Source organism: Nilaparvata lugens, chromosome X, assembly GCF_014356525.2.
Source record: "Nilaparvata lugens isolate BPH chromosome X, ASM1435652v1, whole genome shotgun sequence".
Taxonomy (NCBI): domain Eukaryota; kingdom Metazoa; phylum Arthropoda; class Insecta; order Hemiptera; family Delphacidae; genus Nilaparvata; species Nilaparvata lugens.
The window spans coordinates 75,827,257-75,850,770 of record NC_052518.1 but is presented as its reverse complement, the minus strand read 5'-3'; the positions used below and the strand labels follow the sequence as shown (position 1 = coordinate 75,850,770).

Below are 23,514 nucleotides of genomic sequence, written 5' to 3'. Positions count from 1 at the left end.
ATTATCTCTCGTCCTTCAAAATTGTAAAACCTCCTACCATTTAATTATACTATCTGAAACATGGGCTTCAAATGAGCACGAGTTTTCTTTCAATTTGAACGGATATTCAGTTATAAATTCACCGGCCAAATTTAATAAATGTGATGGAGTTTGTGTGTTTATTAAGGATAATCTAAATGCTGAAATTTTAAGCAATGATATTGCTTCTGCAAATTCAATCATTCTTGAAATTAGTGTACCACAGATGAAAGAAAATATCACACTGATAGCTATATATAGACCTCCATCATTATCGGTTGAATCGTTTGTTGAGGATCTTGGCTCATGTCTAGAAGAACTCAAAAATAAAAAAAACATAATACTAGCCGGTGACATAAATATTAACCTCGATCAAAACACAAATTCTGTGAATGAGTACTGTAGCTTGTTACATATGAATGGTCTAAAATCGTATATAAATAAACCGACAAGAGTACAAAATCAATCAGTGGCAACTCTTGATCACATATTCCATAAAGACGAAACGTCAAATTACAAGGATGTTGTAGGTGTAATTTTCAAGACTAGCATCACTGATCATTGTGCGACTGATCTTTTTCTGGGTATCTCAGATCACATACATATAGCCCCCACAAACTGTAGAGAGTATACTGAAAAAATAGACTACTCAAAACTAATTACAAATCTGCAAACTGAATCTTGGCAGGATATATTTGATTGTAATAACCTGCAAAACTTGACACCTAATTTCATCAACAAATTAAATAATCATATAAATAATTCAAAAACAAAAATAAAATTGAACCACAGACAAAAACCTTTAAAAAACTGGATTACTGCAAACTTAGTAAACTGTATAAGAACTAGAGATGGAATGTATAAAAAACTGACAAAACAACCTAATAATCTTGACTTGAAATTGCAATACACTAGATATAGAAACGTATTGAGAAATCTTATAAAGCAGGCTAAGCATAACTATTTTAAAAACAAGATAACACAAAATAAAACAAACAGCAAGAAACTCTGGAATTGTATAGATGAGCTGTTGGACAAAGAAAAGAAAACCACTGATGTAAACATTGAACCTAGTGTCTTGAATAATTATTTTGCAGAGGTTGGCAAGTCGCATGCAGAAAAGATAAGAAACTCCAATATTGATATTCATTTCCCTGAAACAATTGTCAACTCACCAAAGTCTTTTTTCTGGTTTCCAACAAATGAATGTGAGGTAATTAAAACAATATGTACATTAAAAATAGCTCTTCACCTGGTATTGATAATATAAGTAATTTTTGTTTGAAAAATATATCCAGTTTCATTGCTGGTCCATTGTCCTTCATAATAAATAAGTGTTTTGAACAGGGATACTTCCCAGAGGAGTTCAAAATTGCTAGAGTCGTACCTCTTCACAAGGGTGGAATTAAAAATGATCCTAGTAATTATCGACCGATTAGCCTACTTAGTAGCCTGTCTAAGGTAATGGAGAAAATAATAAAAACAAGAATTGTAGAATACCTAGATAAATTCAATATTATACATAAAAATCAGTATGGCTTCCAAACCGGCAAGAGTACACAAGATGCTATATTACACCTGGTAGACATAGTGACAGATAACTTTAATAACAATAAAAAAACTCTTACAGTGCTGCTGGACCTGGCAAAGGCTTTCGACACAATTCCACACAAAAATTTGTTGAACAAACTGAAAAATATAGGAATTCGTGGCAAGGCATTAGATTTGTTCAAACACTACCTAAAAGACAGAACACATATCATATCAATAGGAAGCAAGTCTGATCAGGTGCATTTGTCGGAATATGGGGTACCCCAGGGAACTGTGTTATCTCCAATATTGTTCCTGGTGTATATGAATGATTTGCTCAAACTTAATTCTGAAAATAGAACAATTATTTCATTTGCTGATGATACCATTGTGACTTTCTCGGGTTCTACGTGGGAGGAGGTGAGAGATTTGGCAATGAAAGGGTTGAAGACGGTCAATACATGGTTGGATATCCATACACTCACATTGAACCATAAAAAAAGTTCATTCATAGCTTTTTCCCCTACTGCCGGATCACAACCAACAAATTTAAGATTGCAAATTCATGATGCATCATGCAATTTGCCTGCTGCGCTGGATCATTGTCAGTGCCCAATGATTGATAAGGTGGACCATGCTAGGTATCTGGGTGTTATAATTGATTCTCATCTTAGATGGAATTGCTTAGATGCAAAAAATTGAAATACCTCATTTTCAGATTCTACAAAATCAATTTGATAAACGACATAGAAATAACTAAATTAATCTATATAGCGTATGTACAACCTATTCTACAGTATGGGATTCTGGCGTGGGGGGGAGCCGCGGGCTGTCATATAAACAAAATTTTTGTAATGCAGAAGCACATAATAAAGGCAGCTTTGGGTAAACCTAGACTCTATCCAAGTAGTGAGCTTTTTCGGGAATTGGGAGTACTTACTGTGAGGGAATTATATAGTAAAAATATTATCCAATATGCATACAAAAGTAATTTCAGACTAGAAATACGAGATACACCATACAACCTACGAGGCATAACGATGGACCAGCAAAGGGTAGACTTAGATGTATGCAGGAAACAATTCAAATACAGAATGAATAAAATTATGCGTTTAGTTCCAATGAGAATAGTAGAGATGAGCTGCAAAAAATATCACACTAGAGAATTTGATGATTGGTTGAAAGCAAATACTATATTGTAATCCTTAAAACAGTAACCCTATCTAACAATATTTGCTTCAAACTAAAAAGTGAGCTGCCATCTTGAAGAATAAAAAAATTTAAATAAATGAATAACTGATTTTTATAAATTGAGCTGAATTTCAATCCGGGAAAAAATAAATACGAGAATAAATCATCTAAACTTCAGTGTATTTGCTGTTATCATATTGATTTACATTTGCTTCAATCTAGAAAATTTTATGAAAACAGGAAATATTATTTCATGATAGAAAATAAATACAGTATACAAAAACAAATAGAGTTTTAGGGTTTCTGCAGATCACCATCAGAAATAAAAATAAAATAAATGAGGGAAAATAATAAAGGGAGAGTATATCCCTACATTTTTACAATAAATTCCCCCTACAAGGTCGATTATTGTTATGTGATGTCTACTGCTTCACTATTGTTATATATATATATATGTTGTTTTTAATGTAGAAGTTATATCATTGTGACTCAGGTTTATGCTACAAGAAGATTATCATTGTGATATGCCATTGTTACTTTTGGTTCTGTTTTTATAATTAATATACTCAAAAAATTTACGATATTGTATTTTTCATCATTGTAAAAAATAAGCACAACTCGCACTCCGCGCTCAGATTTTTCTTTGCGGGTGCTATTTTTCCGTAAATTATTAGTTAATTTTTGTTTTGTAAAGTGTTTTTATGGAAATAAATTTTGATTTGATTTGATTTGATTTGATTTAGTCATAACTCAAGCAGGCTATACTAGCTGAATTCAACTGTCACTTGGAGTGTGATTGTTTGTTTAGTTCTTCCAAGTTTCAACTAATAAAAGTCAATGCAAAATAGAAGAAGTTGGTTCTGTTTCATATCATCCAATAGATCGTTTCCAACGGTGTCTAGTGAACACTGATCCTAAATTGATATCTCCAGATTGAACTGGAAGAGTTAACCTAAATTGAAGAGTTTGTCAATTTTCATATCACTCAGCAGCTGACATACTTCATCTCAAGTAGATGGTCCCATTCATCTTTATTAAAAGAAACTGTTTGTAAATTTTGATAAAGTCAAAGGATATTTTGCACTCCTGAAAATGAGATTTTCTTTTTTATATGTGTAAATTACGGTTTGCCAATAAACAATTTACTTTTTAAAAAGTTTTTAACTTATTTTCAAACACATTTTACAATTACTCTGATTTACATTCAGAGGAGTCCGACTAGCTCGATGGTTGATGCAGAACTGACTAACAATTGCACTCTACTGTCTTATTACGTTAGGCTGACTGAACATTTAACAATACAATACAGTGGTTGTATGCAGTTTTCACTCATATAACTTGTATAAACTATTATCTGAAGTGGAAGTTGTATAGAGTTTGATGCATAGAAAATTATATAAATATTTATACCACCAATTCGTCGAGCTGCAATACGATTCGTGATTCAAAAGAGTGCAATCAAAACAGATGAAATCAAAAGTCGCTGAAAGCAAAGAAACTGTAAAAGTTGAACAGAATAGAATGTAGGGATAGGTTTGCTTCCATGAATCATTTGATATCATCCAAACTAATCTTCTTTGAGCAGCTTCCAGACTATTGTAAAACTTTAACTGATGAAGAGTCAGTGCAGCTTTTCAATCTTACTTCTTAATCGAAAAAGGAGTGAAAAACTAATCTTTTTTTATTATTGAACCGTACTTGAAGCCAGAATTCATAGTATCCAAGGATTGATTCTATTGCTCCAAAAATTGATCCATTGAAACCTACTATAAATATTGCAAGAAAATGCAAAACTCATTACAATGCTACTACTTACAAGTGCAGAGCTAGGATGGTTTATTTCCAGATTGATGCATAAGTACTTGATTTATTAGCTTTTTAAATGTGGAATACCTTCAAAATGGCTAGAGTTAACGATTTTCGGTTTTCGTCATTCACTTTTTCTCAAAGCTTTGCATTGAAATCATGTTGTATCGTAGGACCACTTTCTATTTTTAAAAAATGAACTTATATTATTCAAGATATCAGACCATAATTTCAAAGTCACAGAAAATTAGTATTTTGATTTTAAATACGATATCCAATTATAACTACCGTCAAATAATCCTTGTGTCAGAAATATTAACCTTCCGGCAGTCGCGCTGTTGTAAAAAGTACAACAGTGTCAGTTTTTTTTGCTGCACAAAACTATTGAATGGGGTGGTGTCAGTGAATGAGTCACCTATGCATTCCAAAACTTTCCCCCCATCAATCCACTGAGTTGCAGTATCAACCGAGCAATGGTTCAGTCTTTAGCTGCCATTTAGTCGCGACAGTGCATAAGTCGCACTGTGCATAAGATAGGGAAAGACTGTAGGCTATACGAGGACTGTAAACGGACCAATAACACAGAATTGATGGCTTTGCTCGATGTACCTTATTGGGCTATGAAATGGTATTCATCCAAATGTTCATAGGCGTAGAATAATCCAAAAAGTTGGAAAAAGTAATTATATAATTAATTCAAATTCAATTCAAATTTATTCCACAAAAACGTACACAATACAAAATCTAAATACAAGTTCTCAAAAGCAAAATAACATAGTTATTAATATACATATTACATTGTATTGTTTATTTTACATAGTGGATTTCTACTGGCAAAAGTATAACTTGTCCGCCAGTAGGAGTAGCAATAATTACATTATAACAAAAGTAAAAGAAAAGACATTACAGAACTCAAGAATTTAGATCATAATTCCAAGAATAAGATGTCGAACTATTAGGGGGAATATCTAGCCTATATTACGTTGATATTAAAGTAATAAGATTCAATTATCCAGTTTTTAACGGTTGGTGGGATATATTTAATCACTTTTTGATTGGTGAGATCATTTGGGATATTATTTATAATTTTTGGAGCAATATAAATGAGCTGTTTTCGAATTAGTGTGAAGTCTGAAACGTATCATTCGAATTTATTTTCATTGTATCTGGTTCTATGTGCTTCATTATTTATTTTTGGAAAGTTATTTCTATATCTATTGAAGTATTTAAAGATGCTAAGTACATATAGTTGGCGGATGGTCATGACTTTCAGATCATTAAAAGCATTTATCGAGGCGTATAGTAAGGGTCGATTTAAAATAGTCTTTATTATCATTTTTTGAACGGTGAATAGAGATGAAAGGTGAGAATTGAAAGTACCTCCCCAAATTACTAATCCGTATTGCAGTAGTGATTGAACTATTGCGAAGTAAATCATTCTCATTCTAGATACATTCAGTACAGACCTCAATTTATAGAATTTGTAAGATATAAATTTCAATCTATTGCAGATGTAATCAATATGCCTCTTCCACTTGAAGCCCTCCTCGATTATAACACCTAAATATTTCAAGTGGCTGGTTTTCTCAATCTCGGGACAATTACATTCGTCGTGATCATTACTTACATTACAATTTAAATTCAATTTAAGTTGGCTGTTAGTTACCTCATGACCTGTAATACTCCTAGAGAATGCAATGTATTTAGTTTTTTAATATTTAGGCTAAGGGAGTTTACGTCTAGCCATCTCTTAAGTGTGGAGATGCCACTAGAGGCATTTCTATAAACGCCTCGCCAAGTTCCATCCCCAAACAACAGTACCGTGTCATCCGCAAAAGAATAAACTTCACCACCATTGAGGTCTAACTTTAGTATATCATTTACATATACCAAGAACAAAATTGGGGAGAGTACTATCCCTTGGGGTAGGCCGTAACCAGTAAGTGGAATCTCACTTACACTGCTATTAAGTGATAAAACTTGTTTTCTATGTGAGAGGTAGCTTTCGAATAGTTTCAATGGGATTCCTCTAATACCTACCCTATCTAGCTTGATAAGTAATTGACTATGACACACTGTGTCATAGGCTTTTGCCAAATCCAGGAAGATAGCCAGAGTTTTTTGTCCTTTATTCAGAAGATCTGATACGGAATTTGAAAACTGTAGTAGGGCATCATCGGTACTTTTTATTATTTTGGAAGCCAAATTGAAGATTTTCTATTATTTTATTTGTGTCAAAGAATTTAGTAACTTGATTCTTAATTAGTTTTTCCATTATTTTGGACAGGGAGCTCAGTAAACTGATTGGTCTATAATTTTCTGCTTGACTTCTATCGCCTGATTTAAATAAAGGTTTTATCTTAGCTACTTTGAACAAATCTGGAAAAATCCCTTTCTCGAAACATTTATTTATAATAAAAGTGAGTGGGAAAGCAATGTGATTAGCATCACATTGATTGAAATATTAATTAATTAATATGTTTTGACAGTAAACATAGTACATAACACTTGGATAATTTGATGTAAAAAAATACTACACGCGACTGCTCGTGTAACTGAGTAGGGCGCGACTACCAGAAGGTTAAGCAGTTTCCATGATTCTCGTCATCTCTGCATATTTTTTAATTTTATAATGTAAGAATGTTTATGTCAATCGTTTCTGGGAATCTTTATGTCTATTAATCATTTGTTAAATCAATAAGATAATTTACGTAATTTTGCTTGTATTTTTCAGACTGAAAATCTACGATTCTAACGTTGTTCATATTAAAGTAGAACCGTTTTGGCAGTTATGGCTTAAACATGCATTGTACCCTTTCATTGTTTTCGAAGTACTGAGCGTCATTCTCTGGATTTTTGATGAGTATTCTGTATACGCTGCATTTGTTATAATTTACTCAATTATAGCAGTCACCCTGAGCTCCAAACAAGAGAGAACGGTACGTTGAATATTCAATAATTAATTCAAGTTCAAATATAATTATAAACACTGCAGAGGAGACAAAATTCATTCCTACGTGTCTGAACGGCTTTTAAAGTAGAGAATATTTGCAATATTATATTAATGAATATAGTAAGCAGCTGCTTGCACATGACGAGAAGATGAGATATTCTTAATTGTATGTGCAGCTCACATAAGGAGACATCAATGTGCTTCAGTATGCCAAGGTGTTTATGGAATTCCAGTTTGAATCTTTCAGTCGTAGATTCAAGGCTACTAACGATATATAAATAAAATTCGGCTTTTTAAACAAGCCGTGCTTCAATATGCCTCTAAAAGACACGAAGCAAGGATTTTTCAGAACTGCCAGCTCTTAGTTGAGAAGTTGAAAGTTTATAGTTTATCCATTCCATTGTCAAAATCTAATGGTATCTGCTGCATGCTGAAAAGGCGTGAGATCAAGCATGCGTGTACTCCAAAGTGCTATAATAGCAGAGTCGCCAACTGTGATTCGTTTTTACTAACCGTGATGTTCTAGTTTTTAGGTCATTGCCAGTTTACTATGTTATTATTCAACATGTACAGTTATACATTAATCTTATCGGTATGCTTATTGGTATGTGTATTGAAAGTTTTGTAGGTATAGTTGCAATCCTCACACAATATTTCTCTTTCCACCTTTCAGCGAAAGCCATTAGCCGTTTTCAAACCTACCGATTTCTCGCCGACATGACATCCAGTCCTCCTATTGGCTAATTCTCACCAACAGCTGATTCTCTGCCAATTGGAGGACATTCTGTGTGTCGTGTCGGCAAGAGATCCATGGCTGTTAAAACGCCCATACTTGTGATGCGCCAACTAAACTGTGCTGACAGTTCAAATCTAAAAAAATCAGTTATCCTTTGGCCACTCTTTCCACTAAGGCTCAACTCACACTTACGCGACTCAGTTCGAGAAGAGACTCGACTCTAGTTGAGAGCATGTGTTTCCAAATGTGACACACAGTCACAGACCAGTCAACTCTAGTCTCCGCGACTGTCACCATTCGAAAACACTATGCTCTCGACTAGAATCGAGTCTCTTCTCGCTCTGAATCGCGTGAGTGTGAGTTGAGCCTAAGAGCAAACTATTTATTGGTCTTGGATCCAGTGTGATTTCTTATCATCACATGGACATATGGAGTGTTTTACTCTGGCAACATCGCTTGTCACTCTCTCTTGGTTATGTGTAATGTTGTGTTTTGTATATTTCATTATAAAATGGAATAGAATTTATTAATCAGGCCAGACAATATCATTCAACTTATAGGTCAGTCAATGTCTAATGACGCAACATGACTTGGTCAGGGAAGGCTGGCCAGACATATTCAAACAGGAAAAACATTTAATGGAAAGCGTTATTGCAATGATTAATAAACATTGTACCTCAACATGTATAATATGTGTCCTATAAATTTAAATAAATAACTTGAAACCATGATTATATTTCTGCAAACATTTGAGTATAACATGTTCTGCTATGAAGATTTGCACTTCGATTTTTTCTAATAGTACCTAATAAATTATAATTCTGCATTAATAGTGAGGAACTATTTTAATATTTGTTTTCAGAAAAAATTGAGACTACACAAAATGGTTTCTGCCTCCAAAATGGCTTCAAAAATCACTGTTCTTCACAATAAAGAAGGTAATTGTCTTCTGTCTTCATATCATTGAGAATTGATTCAATTCAATTCAATTTATTCAATTTCAATTCACAATACAAAGCACAAGATACATAGACAACATATCTAAAAACAGATTTGTGAATATTTTCCCCACATAGACGGATCTGTGTGTGGGGAATGAGTAACAGTACAAGAAGTAGCCTAAAATAAAATAATAATACGTATAATATATCTATTTTTATATATATATATATATATATATATATATATATATATATATATGAAAGATAATAATAATACGAAAGAAAAATCCTATCAGTAAGCAAGGTCAGAGAAGAAAGATATTGAAGAGAAAGAAAACTATAACTTTCCATGTAGGCTAACGCTTAATAGATTAAAAGAAAAGGCGAACGAAAGAAGAAAAAATGAAAAGGGGGAAAATCAGCAATAGATGCAGATGTGAAAGATTGTTAGATGGAAATAAATGGTGACAAAAGATTTCTCGGTACTGAGAAAGGCAAGAAAAGAGATGATGAAGATCCAAGCTATTCGATCATTATGAATATGACAAAAAAGCAAAATCAGAGACATGGTAACGGTCGTCCAACTGAAACAAAACTTAGTTTACAGGTCTAAGTCAGCCTAAAGAAAATGTTCCTATCAACCCAAATCTGTATATCTGAGAGTAATGATTTGGTTATATTTCTGTAAACAAAGCCTATTGGTATTTTGTTGATTAAGTAATTACAATAGTACGGAAGTTGATGTCTGCATATAGTGAGTTTTGTGAAGTGTATATTAAATCTATTTGTGTTATTTGCTCGAATTTTGTAGGGAGTTGTGTGAGTGGTAAATAAATGGTTATGTTTATTCAAGTACAGAATTACACTTTTAATGTAAGTCTGTCTTAGAGTTGGAACCTTTAATTCTAGGAAAATTTCTCTACTTGAGTAAATTCGAGGTCTTCCCAGGGCCGCTCTAATCATGTGCTTTTGTAAGATAAAAAGCTTTTTTACATGAGAATCGAAAGCAGCACCCCACACCTCTATAATATATTGGAATAATGAATGTGCATATGCGAAATAAATTTTCCTAGTGATATCTATATTTCTTATTCTATTTATTTTGTAGAAGATATGGATCAAATACTTTAACTTCGAGCATAAATATTCTATGTGTTTGTTCCACTTAAGGTGCTGGTCAACTACTATTCCTAAGTATTTCATAGTTTGTACTCTTTCCAGTGTTTTTATCTCCTGTCCCTCATTTACCATGTTTATACAGTTTGCATTCATATTCAAATTCATAGTTATTGGTGGTTGTCCGGTAATATTAGGTGAAAAGGTTATGTATTTTGTTTTTTCAGTATTGAGGGTGAGAACATGATCCTTAAGCCATTTCTGAACTATTTTTAAATTATTGTTCGCGTTACTGAACGTTTCCTCCCAGCTACTCCCACTAAAAATGAGTGTTGTATCATCAGCAAATGACAATGTAGTACAATTTCCAAGGTTTAGGTTGAGCATATCATTAACATAGATTAGAAATAAAATCGGTGATAGAACTGATCCTTGAGGCAGTCCAAAATCGGATGTGAATTTAATGTCAGTTCGGCTATTTAAAGTTAGATATTGTTTTCTATTTGATAAGTAGCTTGCAAATAAATTGTTTACGGACCCTCTAATTCCAGATTTATTCAGCTTATCTAGTAGTAATTTGTGTGGGATAGTGTCAAAAGCCTTAGATAAGTCCATAAAGACAGCTAGAGTTTTTTTATTTTTATTGAAGTTGTTGCACACAATTTTATTAAGGTGAATTACTGCATCTTTAGTAGACTTTTTGGCTTGGAAACCATATTGGTTATCACTAATTATATTCTCCTTATCAAGAAAACTCATTAACCTCAATTTTAGAATCTTTTCTAGAATTTTGGATAAATTACTTAGTAGGCTGATTGGTCTGTAATTTTCAGGTTTTTTTGGATCGCCGGTTTTAGGTATAGGAATAATTTTTGCTTCTTTAAATTTACTAGGAAAGTATCCATTGCTCAAACATTTATTGAATATAAATTCCAGGGGTTCGGTAATAAAACTTGATATTCGTTTTAGATACGATCCTGAGAAATTATCGGCTCCAGGTGTTGCTTTGTTTTTCAATTTATCAATTATCTTTTGTATCTCTATTGTGTTTGTGGGGCGGAGAAAGATACTTCTCTCACATGAGTTGTTTTGGGATTTAGGTATAGGTATATTATTTATATCATCAGAAATTTTCCCAGCGAAAGTTTTTCCTACATCGGCAAAGTATTTATTAAGTACTTCGGCATCCAGATTGATTGTATTGGTATTCTTTTTAGTATCTAAAAGTTCGTTTATACATTCCCAGGTTTTCTTGGAATCATTTTTGTATTCGTCTAATTTTCTGTTAAAGTAATTGATTTTTGCTTGTTTTATCAAATTATTTAGAATATTTCGATATGACTTATATTTATTATTTAGTTGGATATTATTTGGTTGCTTTCTAATAATTTTATGCATTTTGTCTCTAACACGTATACAGTTTACTAAACCGGGTGTAATCCATTTTTTAAGAGGTCTTTTATCTTTACTCATGCGAATTGTTTTTGTTCTATTTTGTGTTAAAGAGTTTAATTTGTCAACTAAAAGATTCACCATAATATCAATATCATCGGCTCTGTATATATCTTCCCAGTTTTCTCCCTGTAAGTCCTTCATAAGACCATCAAAATCTATTTTGACTCTAGTCCATGGCTCACTGTGTTTCGTTTCCTTATCATTAACTTCGTTCAGATGTAAAGAAATACTGAAATGGTCTGTTATATTGGTTTTTGAAATTACACCTGTCACAACATTTTTAGTTTTATTATCTTCTTTGAAAAAAATGTGATCAATGCAGGATACGGCTCCATTGATACTTCTGGTTGGTTTGTTAATATAAGATTTAAAACCATTCATGTGTAGTGTACTTAGGTATTCGTTAGCGAAATGATTATTTGCGAGGATATTGAGATTTATGTCACCTATTATAATTATATTATGTAAATCTTTCATTTGATTCAGGCAAGTATCTAAGCTTGTAATAAATTCGTTTAGATTCAGAGCTGGTGATCGATAAATTGAAATTATAATATATTTAACATTATTTATTAAACATGAAATGCAGATGTAGTTTGCTTTCTCGATTACTAAGTCAATTAATTCTGTTTTAATGTTTTCGTCAATGAACAAACATATCCCATCACATTTAGAGAATTTACTTTTTTTTTGTATTACATTATAACCTTGCAAACTGTAATGAAACTGAGTCTTCCGAAATCCATGTCTCCGACAATGCAACAACCTGAAATTTAATACTGACATTACCAATATAATGCACTAATTCATCGAAATTCTTGTTAATGCTCCTTATATTCGTGTGAAAAATATTTAAGCCCCCTTCATAATGATTTCGCTCAAGAGGTTTAATGGAAAAAAAATCATCTATTTCAACAGTGTTATAATATCCCACAAGTTCATCATCTTCATGTAAAGCTGACATATGGAAAGTTTAGTGAAAAAGTGTTAATATTTTTATGGTTATTTATAGTGAAGACGTAAGAAATTTTTTTTTAATTATGATATCAAAATAAGAAGAAAAGCCACGATGTGTGGAAAGCCGTAGTAGAATATAACCCTTCGAAACACAGTCAGATCCAACGCAAGATGGAACTCCCCAATAAATATAATATGATAATTCCTTTGATGGGGATATAACTAATGAAATCCAGTCATCAGCACAAACAGACTACAGTGTAGCGTGTATGCATATAAGGAAAACTTTTCTGTGTGATAATATTATGTGAATTGAAGTGCCAGAAAGAGCAAGTAATCGAAATTTAGTATGAAACTACATATACGTCTTCACACATTAGAATCAGTCATCCTCAAGAAAACAGTAGCAGGAAATAATCAATTGGAAAAAGAATAGTACAGTAAGTTACATTATGATAAGGAAGAAAGCTAAAATGAAAAAAACAATCTTCCTTGTTAAGAGGAAATAAATAAAAATAAATTCATTAGCGAATTTGAAATGTAAATGAAATCGAATATTTAAATAATAAAGAAACATTAGGCTACTTGTTAGGAAGGAAGCTCCATATACCTTGACTTGAAAAGATAAAAAGTACATTTACTTCAATTATTAGTTTAGTGCTGACTGCCGAAATTTGTAATATTATGGGAGTGACATTTTTCAGAGAAATAATAATTTTCTTATAGATTTTCAAGTTTACTTCAGGATGATGAGACCTTGAAAAAATGCTATTTCATGACTTGAGCTATAATTCATTTCATATTGAAATTTGGCTGAGTAATGAGTTTTTTATAGCTTGAAACGTAAGTCTCCACATTTACTTGTTTTTGATTTTGTACGTCTCTAGTATGAGCAAAATATCCTCGCAAAAAAATCCTTTTCTATTAATCTAATAACTGCAGTGCGATTCCAGAATAGAATCTATTGATGTAAGTCAATGACAAAAATAGACTACAAGATAATGGAGTACTTGGGAAATTCCTTTTCCTATCATATTATCCTTAAAATGCAAAATTTAAAAAAAACCGTGTGTATACATCGACGCGCAGTTAAAAAATGAATATTCCTGCAAAATCTCTTAGAATCCTATCAACGCGTTTGGCCATAAATACGTTACAAACAGACAGAGAGACGATAGAAAATCCCAGTTGAAACATAGACCTCACTTCGCTCGGTAATTCATTACAGTATTGTTGTATGTTTTGGCTGAATAAATTGAAAGTGAATATAGCTCTCAATTAGGCTGTTTGAGATTTCATGTGATCAGATTGAGTTTTTACTTTTTTTTAAATGATATGGATTTGATAATATTCTCGAATATATTAGGAAATTTTCAACAGCAATAGAATATTAATTTACTCTTTAATTTAATTATTTGTTCATTTATTTACTTCATGCATAAATTTTTACTGTAAGGCGAGAGTAGCGAGCCTGCCGGTTAGTTCCGAATAAACTATACTTCTACAACAATTAAAGTGGTCAAATTCCATTCAGTTTTTTTTTCGAATTGCACATGTACATTGTACATTGCAGTATTACACTCAAAAACTTAAAAACAGTACTGTGGAAATGCTTGAAAATTGCAATAATTACAACAACACAGAAGTCCAAATTACTTCTATATTGTTGAAATTATTGCAGCTTTCAAGCAGCATAGAAGCAATTTAGAAGAATCAAGTCAAAATTAAATTAACACTAGCTGTTGACATAAATCGAAGTTCACTGGAACTCATATCAATAAATTCGGCTTAAATCTAATTATTTTAACACACCTGGAGAACACTAACAGAAATCTACTATACTAATATTTTTCAATATTCACCATTCAGTACTCAAGACGTCGATTTTTGTTAAAGGGGTATATTAAAGAAAACTAGAAAATAACAAGAATGCGCTCCTCCTTCGTGCTTCCAATGAAGATTTAGTATTATTTTTACTTGTGAATGACAGTTACATTTTTATCGTTATAGTCTAATAGTAGATTGTTCTTTTGAAGTAATTATAATAAGAATTCTGTCAAAAATTGTGATGAAATCCAAGTAAAGAATTTTTCGAGGAATCCCAGTATAAGGAAGTGATATTAGTATAATTTGTTCAATTTTTACCTTTGGACAGTTTTGTATTTTGTGTCTTGACTACAATCATTTTTCCTTAATGTATTTCAAGTTTATCCCAGCAATGAGTCATTTTGTAGTCATATTCGTACTTGTAATTTATGAATAAATCTTTTTTTATGTTTCAGAATACGAATGCGACATTGATGATTTGGTTCCTGGAGATGTGATAAAAATTCCTCCAAGGGGATTCCCAATGCCTTGTGATGCCATATTACTTTCCGGATCGTGTATTGTTACTGAAAGTGAATTAACAGGTCAAGCAGCAAATTCATGTAAAATTTAATATTAAATCAGAAACGTTGTAATGTTACATGAGATGATGTTAAAGTTTTTTACTCATGAAAAATTTCCACTTGTGAAGATTGTAAAATTTAATGGAATTATTAGTGTATGAGTAAATAATTTGACTAGCATCATAGATTGTAATGAATAATAGAACGTGTTCAATTACAGGTGAGAGTGCACCAGTATTGAAAACTTCACCAGTCGTTTCTCCTGATAGTAGAGAAATCTACTCACCATCTTCCGTCCATATGCGCCATACCTTATTCTGTGGTACACAAATCATTCAAACTCGATACTATGGAGACAATGAGGTGAGTACTAATTACTCCATTGCTTTCTTCAAGTTGAATAATGCAGGCTACTTTGCTTATGAAAGGAACTTCAAATATCATTTTTCTAAATCAAACAACTTTACTTTTCTATGATAAATTTTAAGAAGAATCTATTTCACGAAACCTGGTGATAATCTCCGCTTAAAACTATCAATATTTTTAACATATAATATTATTCGTTTGTCATTTGTATGGCTGTAACTGCAATGATTGTGTATTTTATTTGCGTGTTCGGCGAGCAGCAATAGTAGCATATATGATGCATTGTTATATATTACCTAAATTCATATTAGATATCTAAAGTTGAGACATATAAAGCTGGCCAGTGGCCATGCTGCTGCTGCAGCATGGTTTGAATGCAATCCAAACGGTGTGATGTGGCACGCGTCCAGTCACTCCATGCTGCAACCATCCAAAACCATTGATATTTGTGATCAATGTGACTCCAGTAGATGAGGAATACACAACTTGAACAAAGTAAGGCTATGTAAACAAACAAATTCAAAACAGCTAAGAGCTGCAACATTTATTTCTACAGCTTTGGTCATACACCCAATGAGAATAGAAAATTCCTCTTAAAACTAGAGGATATTCGAGTAGTTGAAGTGACAGGGTTTTCCTTTGGATTGGAATTCCATTGAGCTTCATCGCTTTTCCGAAATCACGAGTGGTTTCACCGTTCACGTCGTTCCATTGGCACGCTACCATACAATTCGGCTTGTTGGAACACTCGTCAGTGGCAAGCTTGATATCATTTTTATTATAAACTTGCAAGTTAAGAATATAATTTCTTCAGAAAAATGGTATAATATACCATTCAAGTGTTTTATAATAACAAGTGATAAAAGAGATGTTGGACATAGCATATTTTCGTTGTCTTCATGGATTAGGCCTTATTAGCTTCTTGAGTTAAACCTGATCAGGTTATCTTTACTAATGAATTTTAATAGTGATGCTCATAGTAGAGTGGTATTTCTGACCCATTTGAATTTATACATTATATGCACTAGTTTAAATCTCCTCAGGAATGAGACACTGAAGGAAGAATATGGAACAATTCGACTCATAGCAAAAATCAGAAGATACAAAGAAAAGAAGTGTGAACATCTATTGAGGATGTTTTAATCGTTTCCCACTCAAAGCATGGCTGTCATAAGCCAAAGGATAAAATATGCATAGGGAGACCGAGAAAAAGATGAATGCCGGAACAACATTTGAATGCATGAATTATTTTCAAGCTTGAAGCCACCTTCGCTGCTCCACTATGTTTTCACCATGAGAAACCGTATCTCCTCTGATTGGATTAGTGGAGTGTGTATTACAATGTGAACATCATAAGAAAAATAACACATTTTATTTACAATACAAATTGTTCTCACCTAAATTCACAAATTTGCTATCTTATCTCATGAGTGATTATAAAAAGAAAATGCTAAATTCATAAAATACCTTGAAGACTTCTACAACTGCAAATATTTTTTACAAATACTAGATGGTAAATCGGTGAATGCTACTATAAAAAATCCGGTCCAGCATCTTATTGCAATATCATATTTCTTTCCAACTTCTAATTATCTTCAGAACTAAGCAAATTTTCAATTATCATGTGGTAGTAAAAATAGAGTCATTGGGTCGGTTGAATAAAAGCCAGCAATAACTAATTTTTCGCCCCACTTGGATGTAATGAGCTGGTTTTCGTGCGTCATATGGAGGCCGAAAATTATTGTTTTCTGACCAGGCTGGTAAAAGTTTTACGGCCCTAGGGCTGTAATAGTATATTTCGCACCTAGGGCCGAAAATGAGATATTTCCGGCTCGAAATCGGTTTTTTTAAGTCCGAGGCCGTAGGCCGAGAGCCGGAAATACATTTTTGCCCATGGTGCGAACGCTATTTTTCACCACACCCAAAAAAAAAACTTCCCAATATATAAGAAATTAAAAAATAAATAAAATTCAAACAGCCTATTTTGATAGTTTGAATCTTGGTTATGACAACTTTTACTGTCAATTAATTTCAATATTACTAATTAATAATTTACAATAGTGACCATATTTTTATACTATTAATATTAGGCGCAAGCTTTGCGCCCGGTGCAATATATCATGGATAGATGGATGAATAGAATTTTCATTACTATTTTGAAATAATGTGATGAAAAAATTAATATAATTGCATATTTCACAGTTTTGTCTCAAAATATATCTAAAAAATTGATTGAAATTTAAATTATGGTAACTAATATAAAAAAATAGGTAATAAAATTCGAAATTCATCGACAAAAAAAAAAAGTTATTGACCGAGATTCAAACCTAGATCATGTTTGTTTATTCACTGAGCTTTGAGTTCTGATGTATTACGCCTTTACACTCTCGGCCATTGCGTATTGTTGAACATAGGGGCCTGACTGATAACACATACACGTAATTACTGTACTTTACTGTACTGTAAACTAGACTTCTAAAAAAGTTTACTTCACTCCTAAAAAGCGTACAACAGACTTTGGCTCATGACTTATATATTATTAAAATTAATATTTTTATCTGTCTCACAATAAAATGTTCACTCTGAATTAAGTCAGGTAACGTATGTAGGCTACTATAATATAGTGTATAGCGGCAAATTTGAAGTCGGTTTGCCGGCATTTTCACTACAAAATATTGCTCTGAAAATAGTTAAATCATAGAGAAAACATTTGAAGATTCAATCTTGAGTGGGCCTAATGTTTTCTCTACATGGTTTAATATTGAAGAAAAATTATCTAAAAGTTTTAATAATGAAATACAGAAAAATTGCTAGGAATTTTTCAGTCAAGGCTGAGTTTCACCAGTAGGCTTACCTTAAACTTCAGATCTCTGCTGTATTTTCTTATTATTATAGTTGATTGTATTGCATTAAGAAGTGGAATTCGATAATAAAAAAGAAACAATTATTACTCTACCTCACTTTTAAATATTGATACAATTATTGTACTTTGATTTCAAATTTGATTCTTCACTTTTAAATACTTGCGATACGTACCTTTCTGACAATGGACAATGCAGCCAACATTATATTGTTGAGGCTATGGAGATATCATCGTATTCTATTGTTTGATATCAAAAACACAATAATAAATATTAAATTATGAAACAGTAATTTATAAAATATATTATAGACATAATACCGCGATTCACGATACATAATTATATAGATTATTACAGTCGTTATGAGATTATCTCTCTATGATTTTTGTGAGATCGGACACGATCAGCTGTTATTCAAGGTCATTTTACAGCCCTAGGGCCGTAAAGTTTTACCGGCCTGGTCGGAAAACAATCACTTTCGGCCTCCATATGACGCACGTAAACCAGCTCATTACATCCAAGTGTGGCGAAAAATAACTTAGAAGTCAGCTGATTCTCATTTGATGTGACCGTGTTAAACACGGTTATAAATACTTTACAAAATGGTTTATGAAACGGAATCAGTTTATGCTTCTAGAAATTGAATAAAGTATTTTGCAATAAGATTCAATCATTTTATTTGGATGAATGAAATACAGATAAGATATTATAAACTATTCAAATTCAATTTTCAGAGTATGATAGAATCCGACCTCTAACCTCATAGTACTGCGTTTGCCACGAAACCTGATGGATAATTTTGGAACTACTTGGGCAATTCCATTGGTGCTGAATGTTTTTTTAAACAGTTTATTATGAAACGGAATTAGTTTTATGCTTCTAGAATTAAATAAAATATTCTGCAAGATACTATAATTCTATTTGGATGAATAAAATACAAATAAGATATTAAAAACTATTCAGATTCGATTTTCAGAGTAGGATAGGACTTCTAACCTCAACTTCCGCAGTCGACGATAACAAGCATTGTTGACATCCAGTCATCCAGATTGTCCAAATTTCAAGTGCGCTAAAATAGCTGATCAAAAAACTTTTCATTCTGTGTTCATTATTCAAGAATCAAAACATTCATAATAATATCATCTTATTGCCATTTGAAAGAATAAAAAAGTATAAACTAAACCTCCCACATTAAAACATAATTGAACATAATCTTTTAGGTTATTTAGACAAATTGAAATCTACCCAAACCCAGCTTAAGTACTGCGTTTACCACTAAACCTGGTGTATAATTTTGGAACTACTTAAAACTATTAAAAACAACCTATTTTTTCGGACATGTTATTCATTATCAAAATTTGGGTACAGAATAGTTTTGGGCCATGCCTGTTGTTCTTTCCCGATCATATTTATATGATTTGTAATAATTGTATCCACTGAAAATGATTACCGTACCTCAGATTTGCTAGAGATATGACTTTTCAGTTTTGTGCCTAATAAACAGTATATATATATATATATATATATATATATATATATATATATATTATATATATATATATATATATATATATATATATATATATATATATGATATTCAGATTACCGTACCTCAGAGGACCTTGATGTGATGTGAATGAAAGTCATACATAATTTCGCTCCTGGGTTTTAGAAGATTTTGTGTTATAAATAGTCAAGGATAAGTACAAATTTTGTATTAATTTCATTATTAATTGTTTCTTGATCACGTTTTATCATTTTGTTTTAGATTTCAATTCTTAATTCTATTTTATAAGCCAAACATCGTTTAGAGGTTATTTTGAGGTTAGGTTTTCGAGATTTAAAAATAAACATAGATAGTTTACTTGACTAAAATTATAACCAAATTAAAATCCTATCTTTTATAAATCAATTATTATTATTGCAAGTAATATAATTTCTTAGATAGGAAGATGAGCTCAAGTAAAACACCGAAGGTTAATAATAGAAATGTAAACATAGCGAGAGTACTTACGCGTTCCCAAAACCAAAATTCAAAAACGCCAAAACCAAAAACCCCAGTTCTTCAAACTACTTTAGCCGAAAAAGTTGCTCAACTACAAAGTAGCCACACTAATTTAAAAAACCAATTAGAAGTAACTTTAAAAACGTCTGAGGAAGAAAGGTTAGGGATGGTAGAAGAAATTAAATCTTTGGAACTGATTATAAAATTACAAGATGAAGACCATAAAAAAGAAATACTAAATCTAAAAAATCAATGTAGTCTAATGTCGGAGGAAATAAAGAAACTAAAATCTAAATTTGATAATACTAAATGTATGATAGAACCTCCGTCCAAATGCAAAAAAATAGAATCTAACCTAAATGATGGGAAATGCTCTGAAAATGGTCGAAATAAAACATACAGTGAGGTTTTGAAGACAGCAACCAAAAATATAGCTGAGGGAAATAAAGATAGGAAAGGGAGAGTTCTGCTACTGACGTCCAGTCATGGACGTGATTGCAGTGATCTCCTTGATAAAAGATTAAAAAATAAATTTGATGTCCAATGTTTTTTCAAGCCAAGTGCATCAATTAATGCAGTTGTAGAGTCAGCTAGGGAACAAACTAAAGATTTTGATGAAAATGACTATCTAATTGTACTGGGTGGCTCAAATAATATAAATGAACCTAACTTGAATCATCTTCCTCAAGTAACAGAAAAAATCAAGGAAATTGTGCCACTCAGCAAAAAAACAAACTTAATAATAAGTACTATTCCTAATAGGTTTGATAGGCCAGAATTAAATGAAGCAATCAACTCGACAAACAAATCAATCCATAATACAATCAACAGCCTAAAAAATAAGAATTCTAAACAACTGGGGATTTGTTTTCTAAATGAAAGGCTGAAAAGACATAACTTCACTAATCATGGGTTGCATCTAAATCGATCTGGCAAAGTAATCTTTTGTAATAGATTGGCAGAGCTGATTGAAAGCCGTTTGCAATCCTCTGGTTTAAAAACAGTCAAAAAAACAAATAACGATTTTTTAGTAAATTGGCTCAAAACAGGGAAAGGGAAATAGCTACAAATGCTAGAGATAGAGTAGCACAAGATGGTAAGGTTTTTAGTATTTATCATCAAAATATTCAGTATCTTCGCAACAAAATTGACAGATTAGAAGTATTTCTTAAACAGGAGGATCCTGACATTGTTATTTTCACAGAGCATGGCTTAAAAATAAAGGAAATAAATCAAGTTAGGATTCCAGGCTATTCACTGAGATCAGAATTTTGTAGAATAGCTCATAGAAGTGGTGGTGTATGTATATTCACTAGCAATGCTAAACATACCCAAACTTATGAACTGGATTTTGTTAAGAGATTTTCTGTTGAGATGGATTTAGAGGTGACGGGACTAAGGTTAAAAATTGATGATCGATTTGAGGTAGCAGTGTTAGGTATCTATAGGTCACCAAATGGAGACTGGCAAAAATTTTGTGAGCTGCTCCATACACTTTTGGAAATTACAACCGCTCGTTTCACAAATGTTATAGTAGTAGGAGATTTCAATACCGATTTTGCCAGGCAGGATAAAATGACAGAGGACATTAGAGATATTATTAATATGAATAATTTAGAAATTAAGGTCCACGAATATACAAGAGTAACTCGAACTTCACAGACAATTATCGATAATATCCTCACAAATATAGAAGGTTGTAATGTCAGGTTAGGTAGCTCAGATCTGTCAGATCATAACTATCAAATTTTAGATGTTAAGCTGCAGGGCCAGAATCCCAGCAGAAAAAAAACTTTTGTGAAAGAAATTCAGCAATATGAGCTAGGAAATATAAATTGTTTGAAGCAGGAACTGCTTCAAGAAAATTGGAGTAGTGTTTATAACAGTTGTAACCTAAATTACAAATATAAGCAATTCATTGATACTCTAAGATTTCACATTAGTGTATGCTGTCCAATAAAAAAAGTCAAAGTAAAAAGTAAATTACACAAAGTAGATGAATGGATAACTGAAGATATTCTTACTCAAAGGAATATTGTTAGGGAAGCTTATGAGGAATTTAAATTAATGAGGGATGTTCCGAGTGAAGTCAAATACAAATGTCTAAAGAAAAACTATGCAAAAAAAGTGAGGAAAGCTAAGTGTAAGAAAACAGCTGAAATATTAACAACTAGTACCAATTTTAACTCTGCTGTTTGGGAGGTAATTAATAGAAATAGGAGAGCAGCTCAAAAAGATACAGTTACTAATGTCCCTAGGATAATCGATGAACATGGAATTTATATGGATGATAGTATAGACATTTGTAACTTTTTCAATAAGTATTATCAACAGGTTGCATATAATCTCCAAAAGTCACTGAACACTAATACTTATAATACAACTACATTAAATGCTGAGCCAATTGGAAAGGTATTTAAATTTCATCCATTATCAAGAGATGAGTTGTCAAGAATAATAAAAAATTTGAATAACAAAAAAACAGTAGGAATGGATGAGGTCTCAAGCAAAATTTTAAAAGAATGTGAAAATGAATTACTGGACCCTTTATTGCATCTCCTTAATACTTCACTAGAGCAGGGTATTTTCCCTGATGATCTGAAACAAGGAAAAATTTTGCCAATTTTCAAGAGCGGTGATCCTGAAAGAGTTGAAAATTATAGACCCATTAGTATTCTAAATGTAATAAGTAAAATTTTTGAAAGAGTAGTTTTAAATAGGCTATTGATGCACCTGGAAGAAATTAACTTCATATGTGATGAACAGCATGGGTTCCAGAAAGGAAATCTACTAAGACTGCAATAGTATCCCTTGTTGAAAGACTAATAGATATAATAGATTCAGGTGAGAAGGCAGCCGCAATATTTCTTGATTTATCCAAAGCTTTTGATTGTGTGAACCATAGAATATTATTGGAAATACTAAAAACTGTAGGTGTGAATGGTATAGAACTAAAATGGTTTGAATCATATCTCATAGGTAGAAACCAGTGTGTTGAGCTTACCAAGGTGGATGGGAATGAAATAGTAAAAATTAAATCTCAAAAACTGGAGGTCCAGGCTGGAGTGCCTCAAGGCTCAATTCTGGGTCCCTTACTGTTTCTGTTGTATGTGAACCAATTACCAAAAGAGTTAAAAGATCACAGAGCTCTGTTGTTTGCTGATGACACATCGCTTATCTTTAACAATT

At 32.1% G+C, this 23,514-nt stretch overlaps 1 protein-coding gene across 1 annotated transcript in view; it reads left to right on the top strand.

Moving 5' to 3' along the window:
* Nucleotides 1-23,514, top strand: part of LOC111045301 (polyamine-transporting ATPase 13A2) — a 144,538-nt gene that overhangs the window by 21,856 nt on the left and 99,168 nt on the right. Inside the window, exons 5-8 of the mRNA XM_039442055.1 lie at nucleotides 7,280-7,484; nucleotides 9,097-9,172; nucleotides 14,986-15,114; nucleotides 15,314-15,456. Coding sequence (XP_039297989.1) covers nucleotides 7,280-7,484; nucleotides 9,097-9,172; nucleotides 14,986-15,114; nucleotides 15,314-15,456 — 553 coding nt within the window. The remainder of the gene's footprint in view (nucleotides 1-7,279; nucleotides 7,485-9,096; nucleotides 9,173-14,985; nucleotides 15,115-15,313; nucleotides 15,457-23,514) is intronic.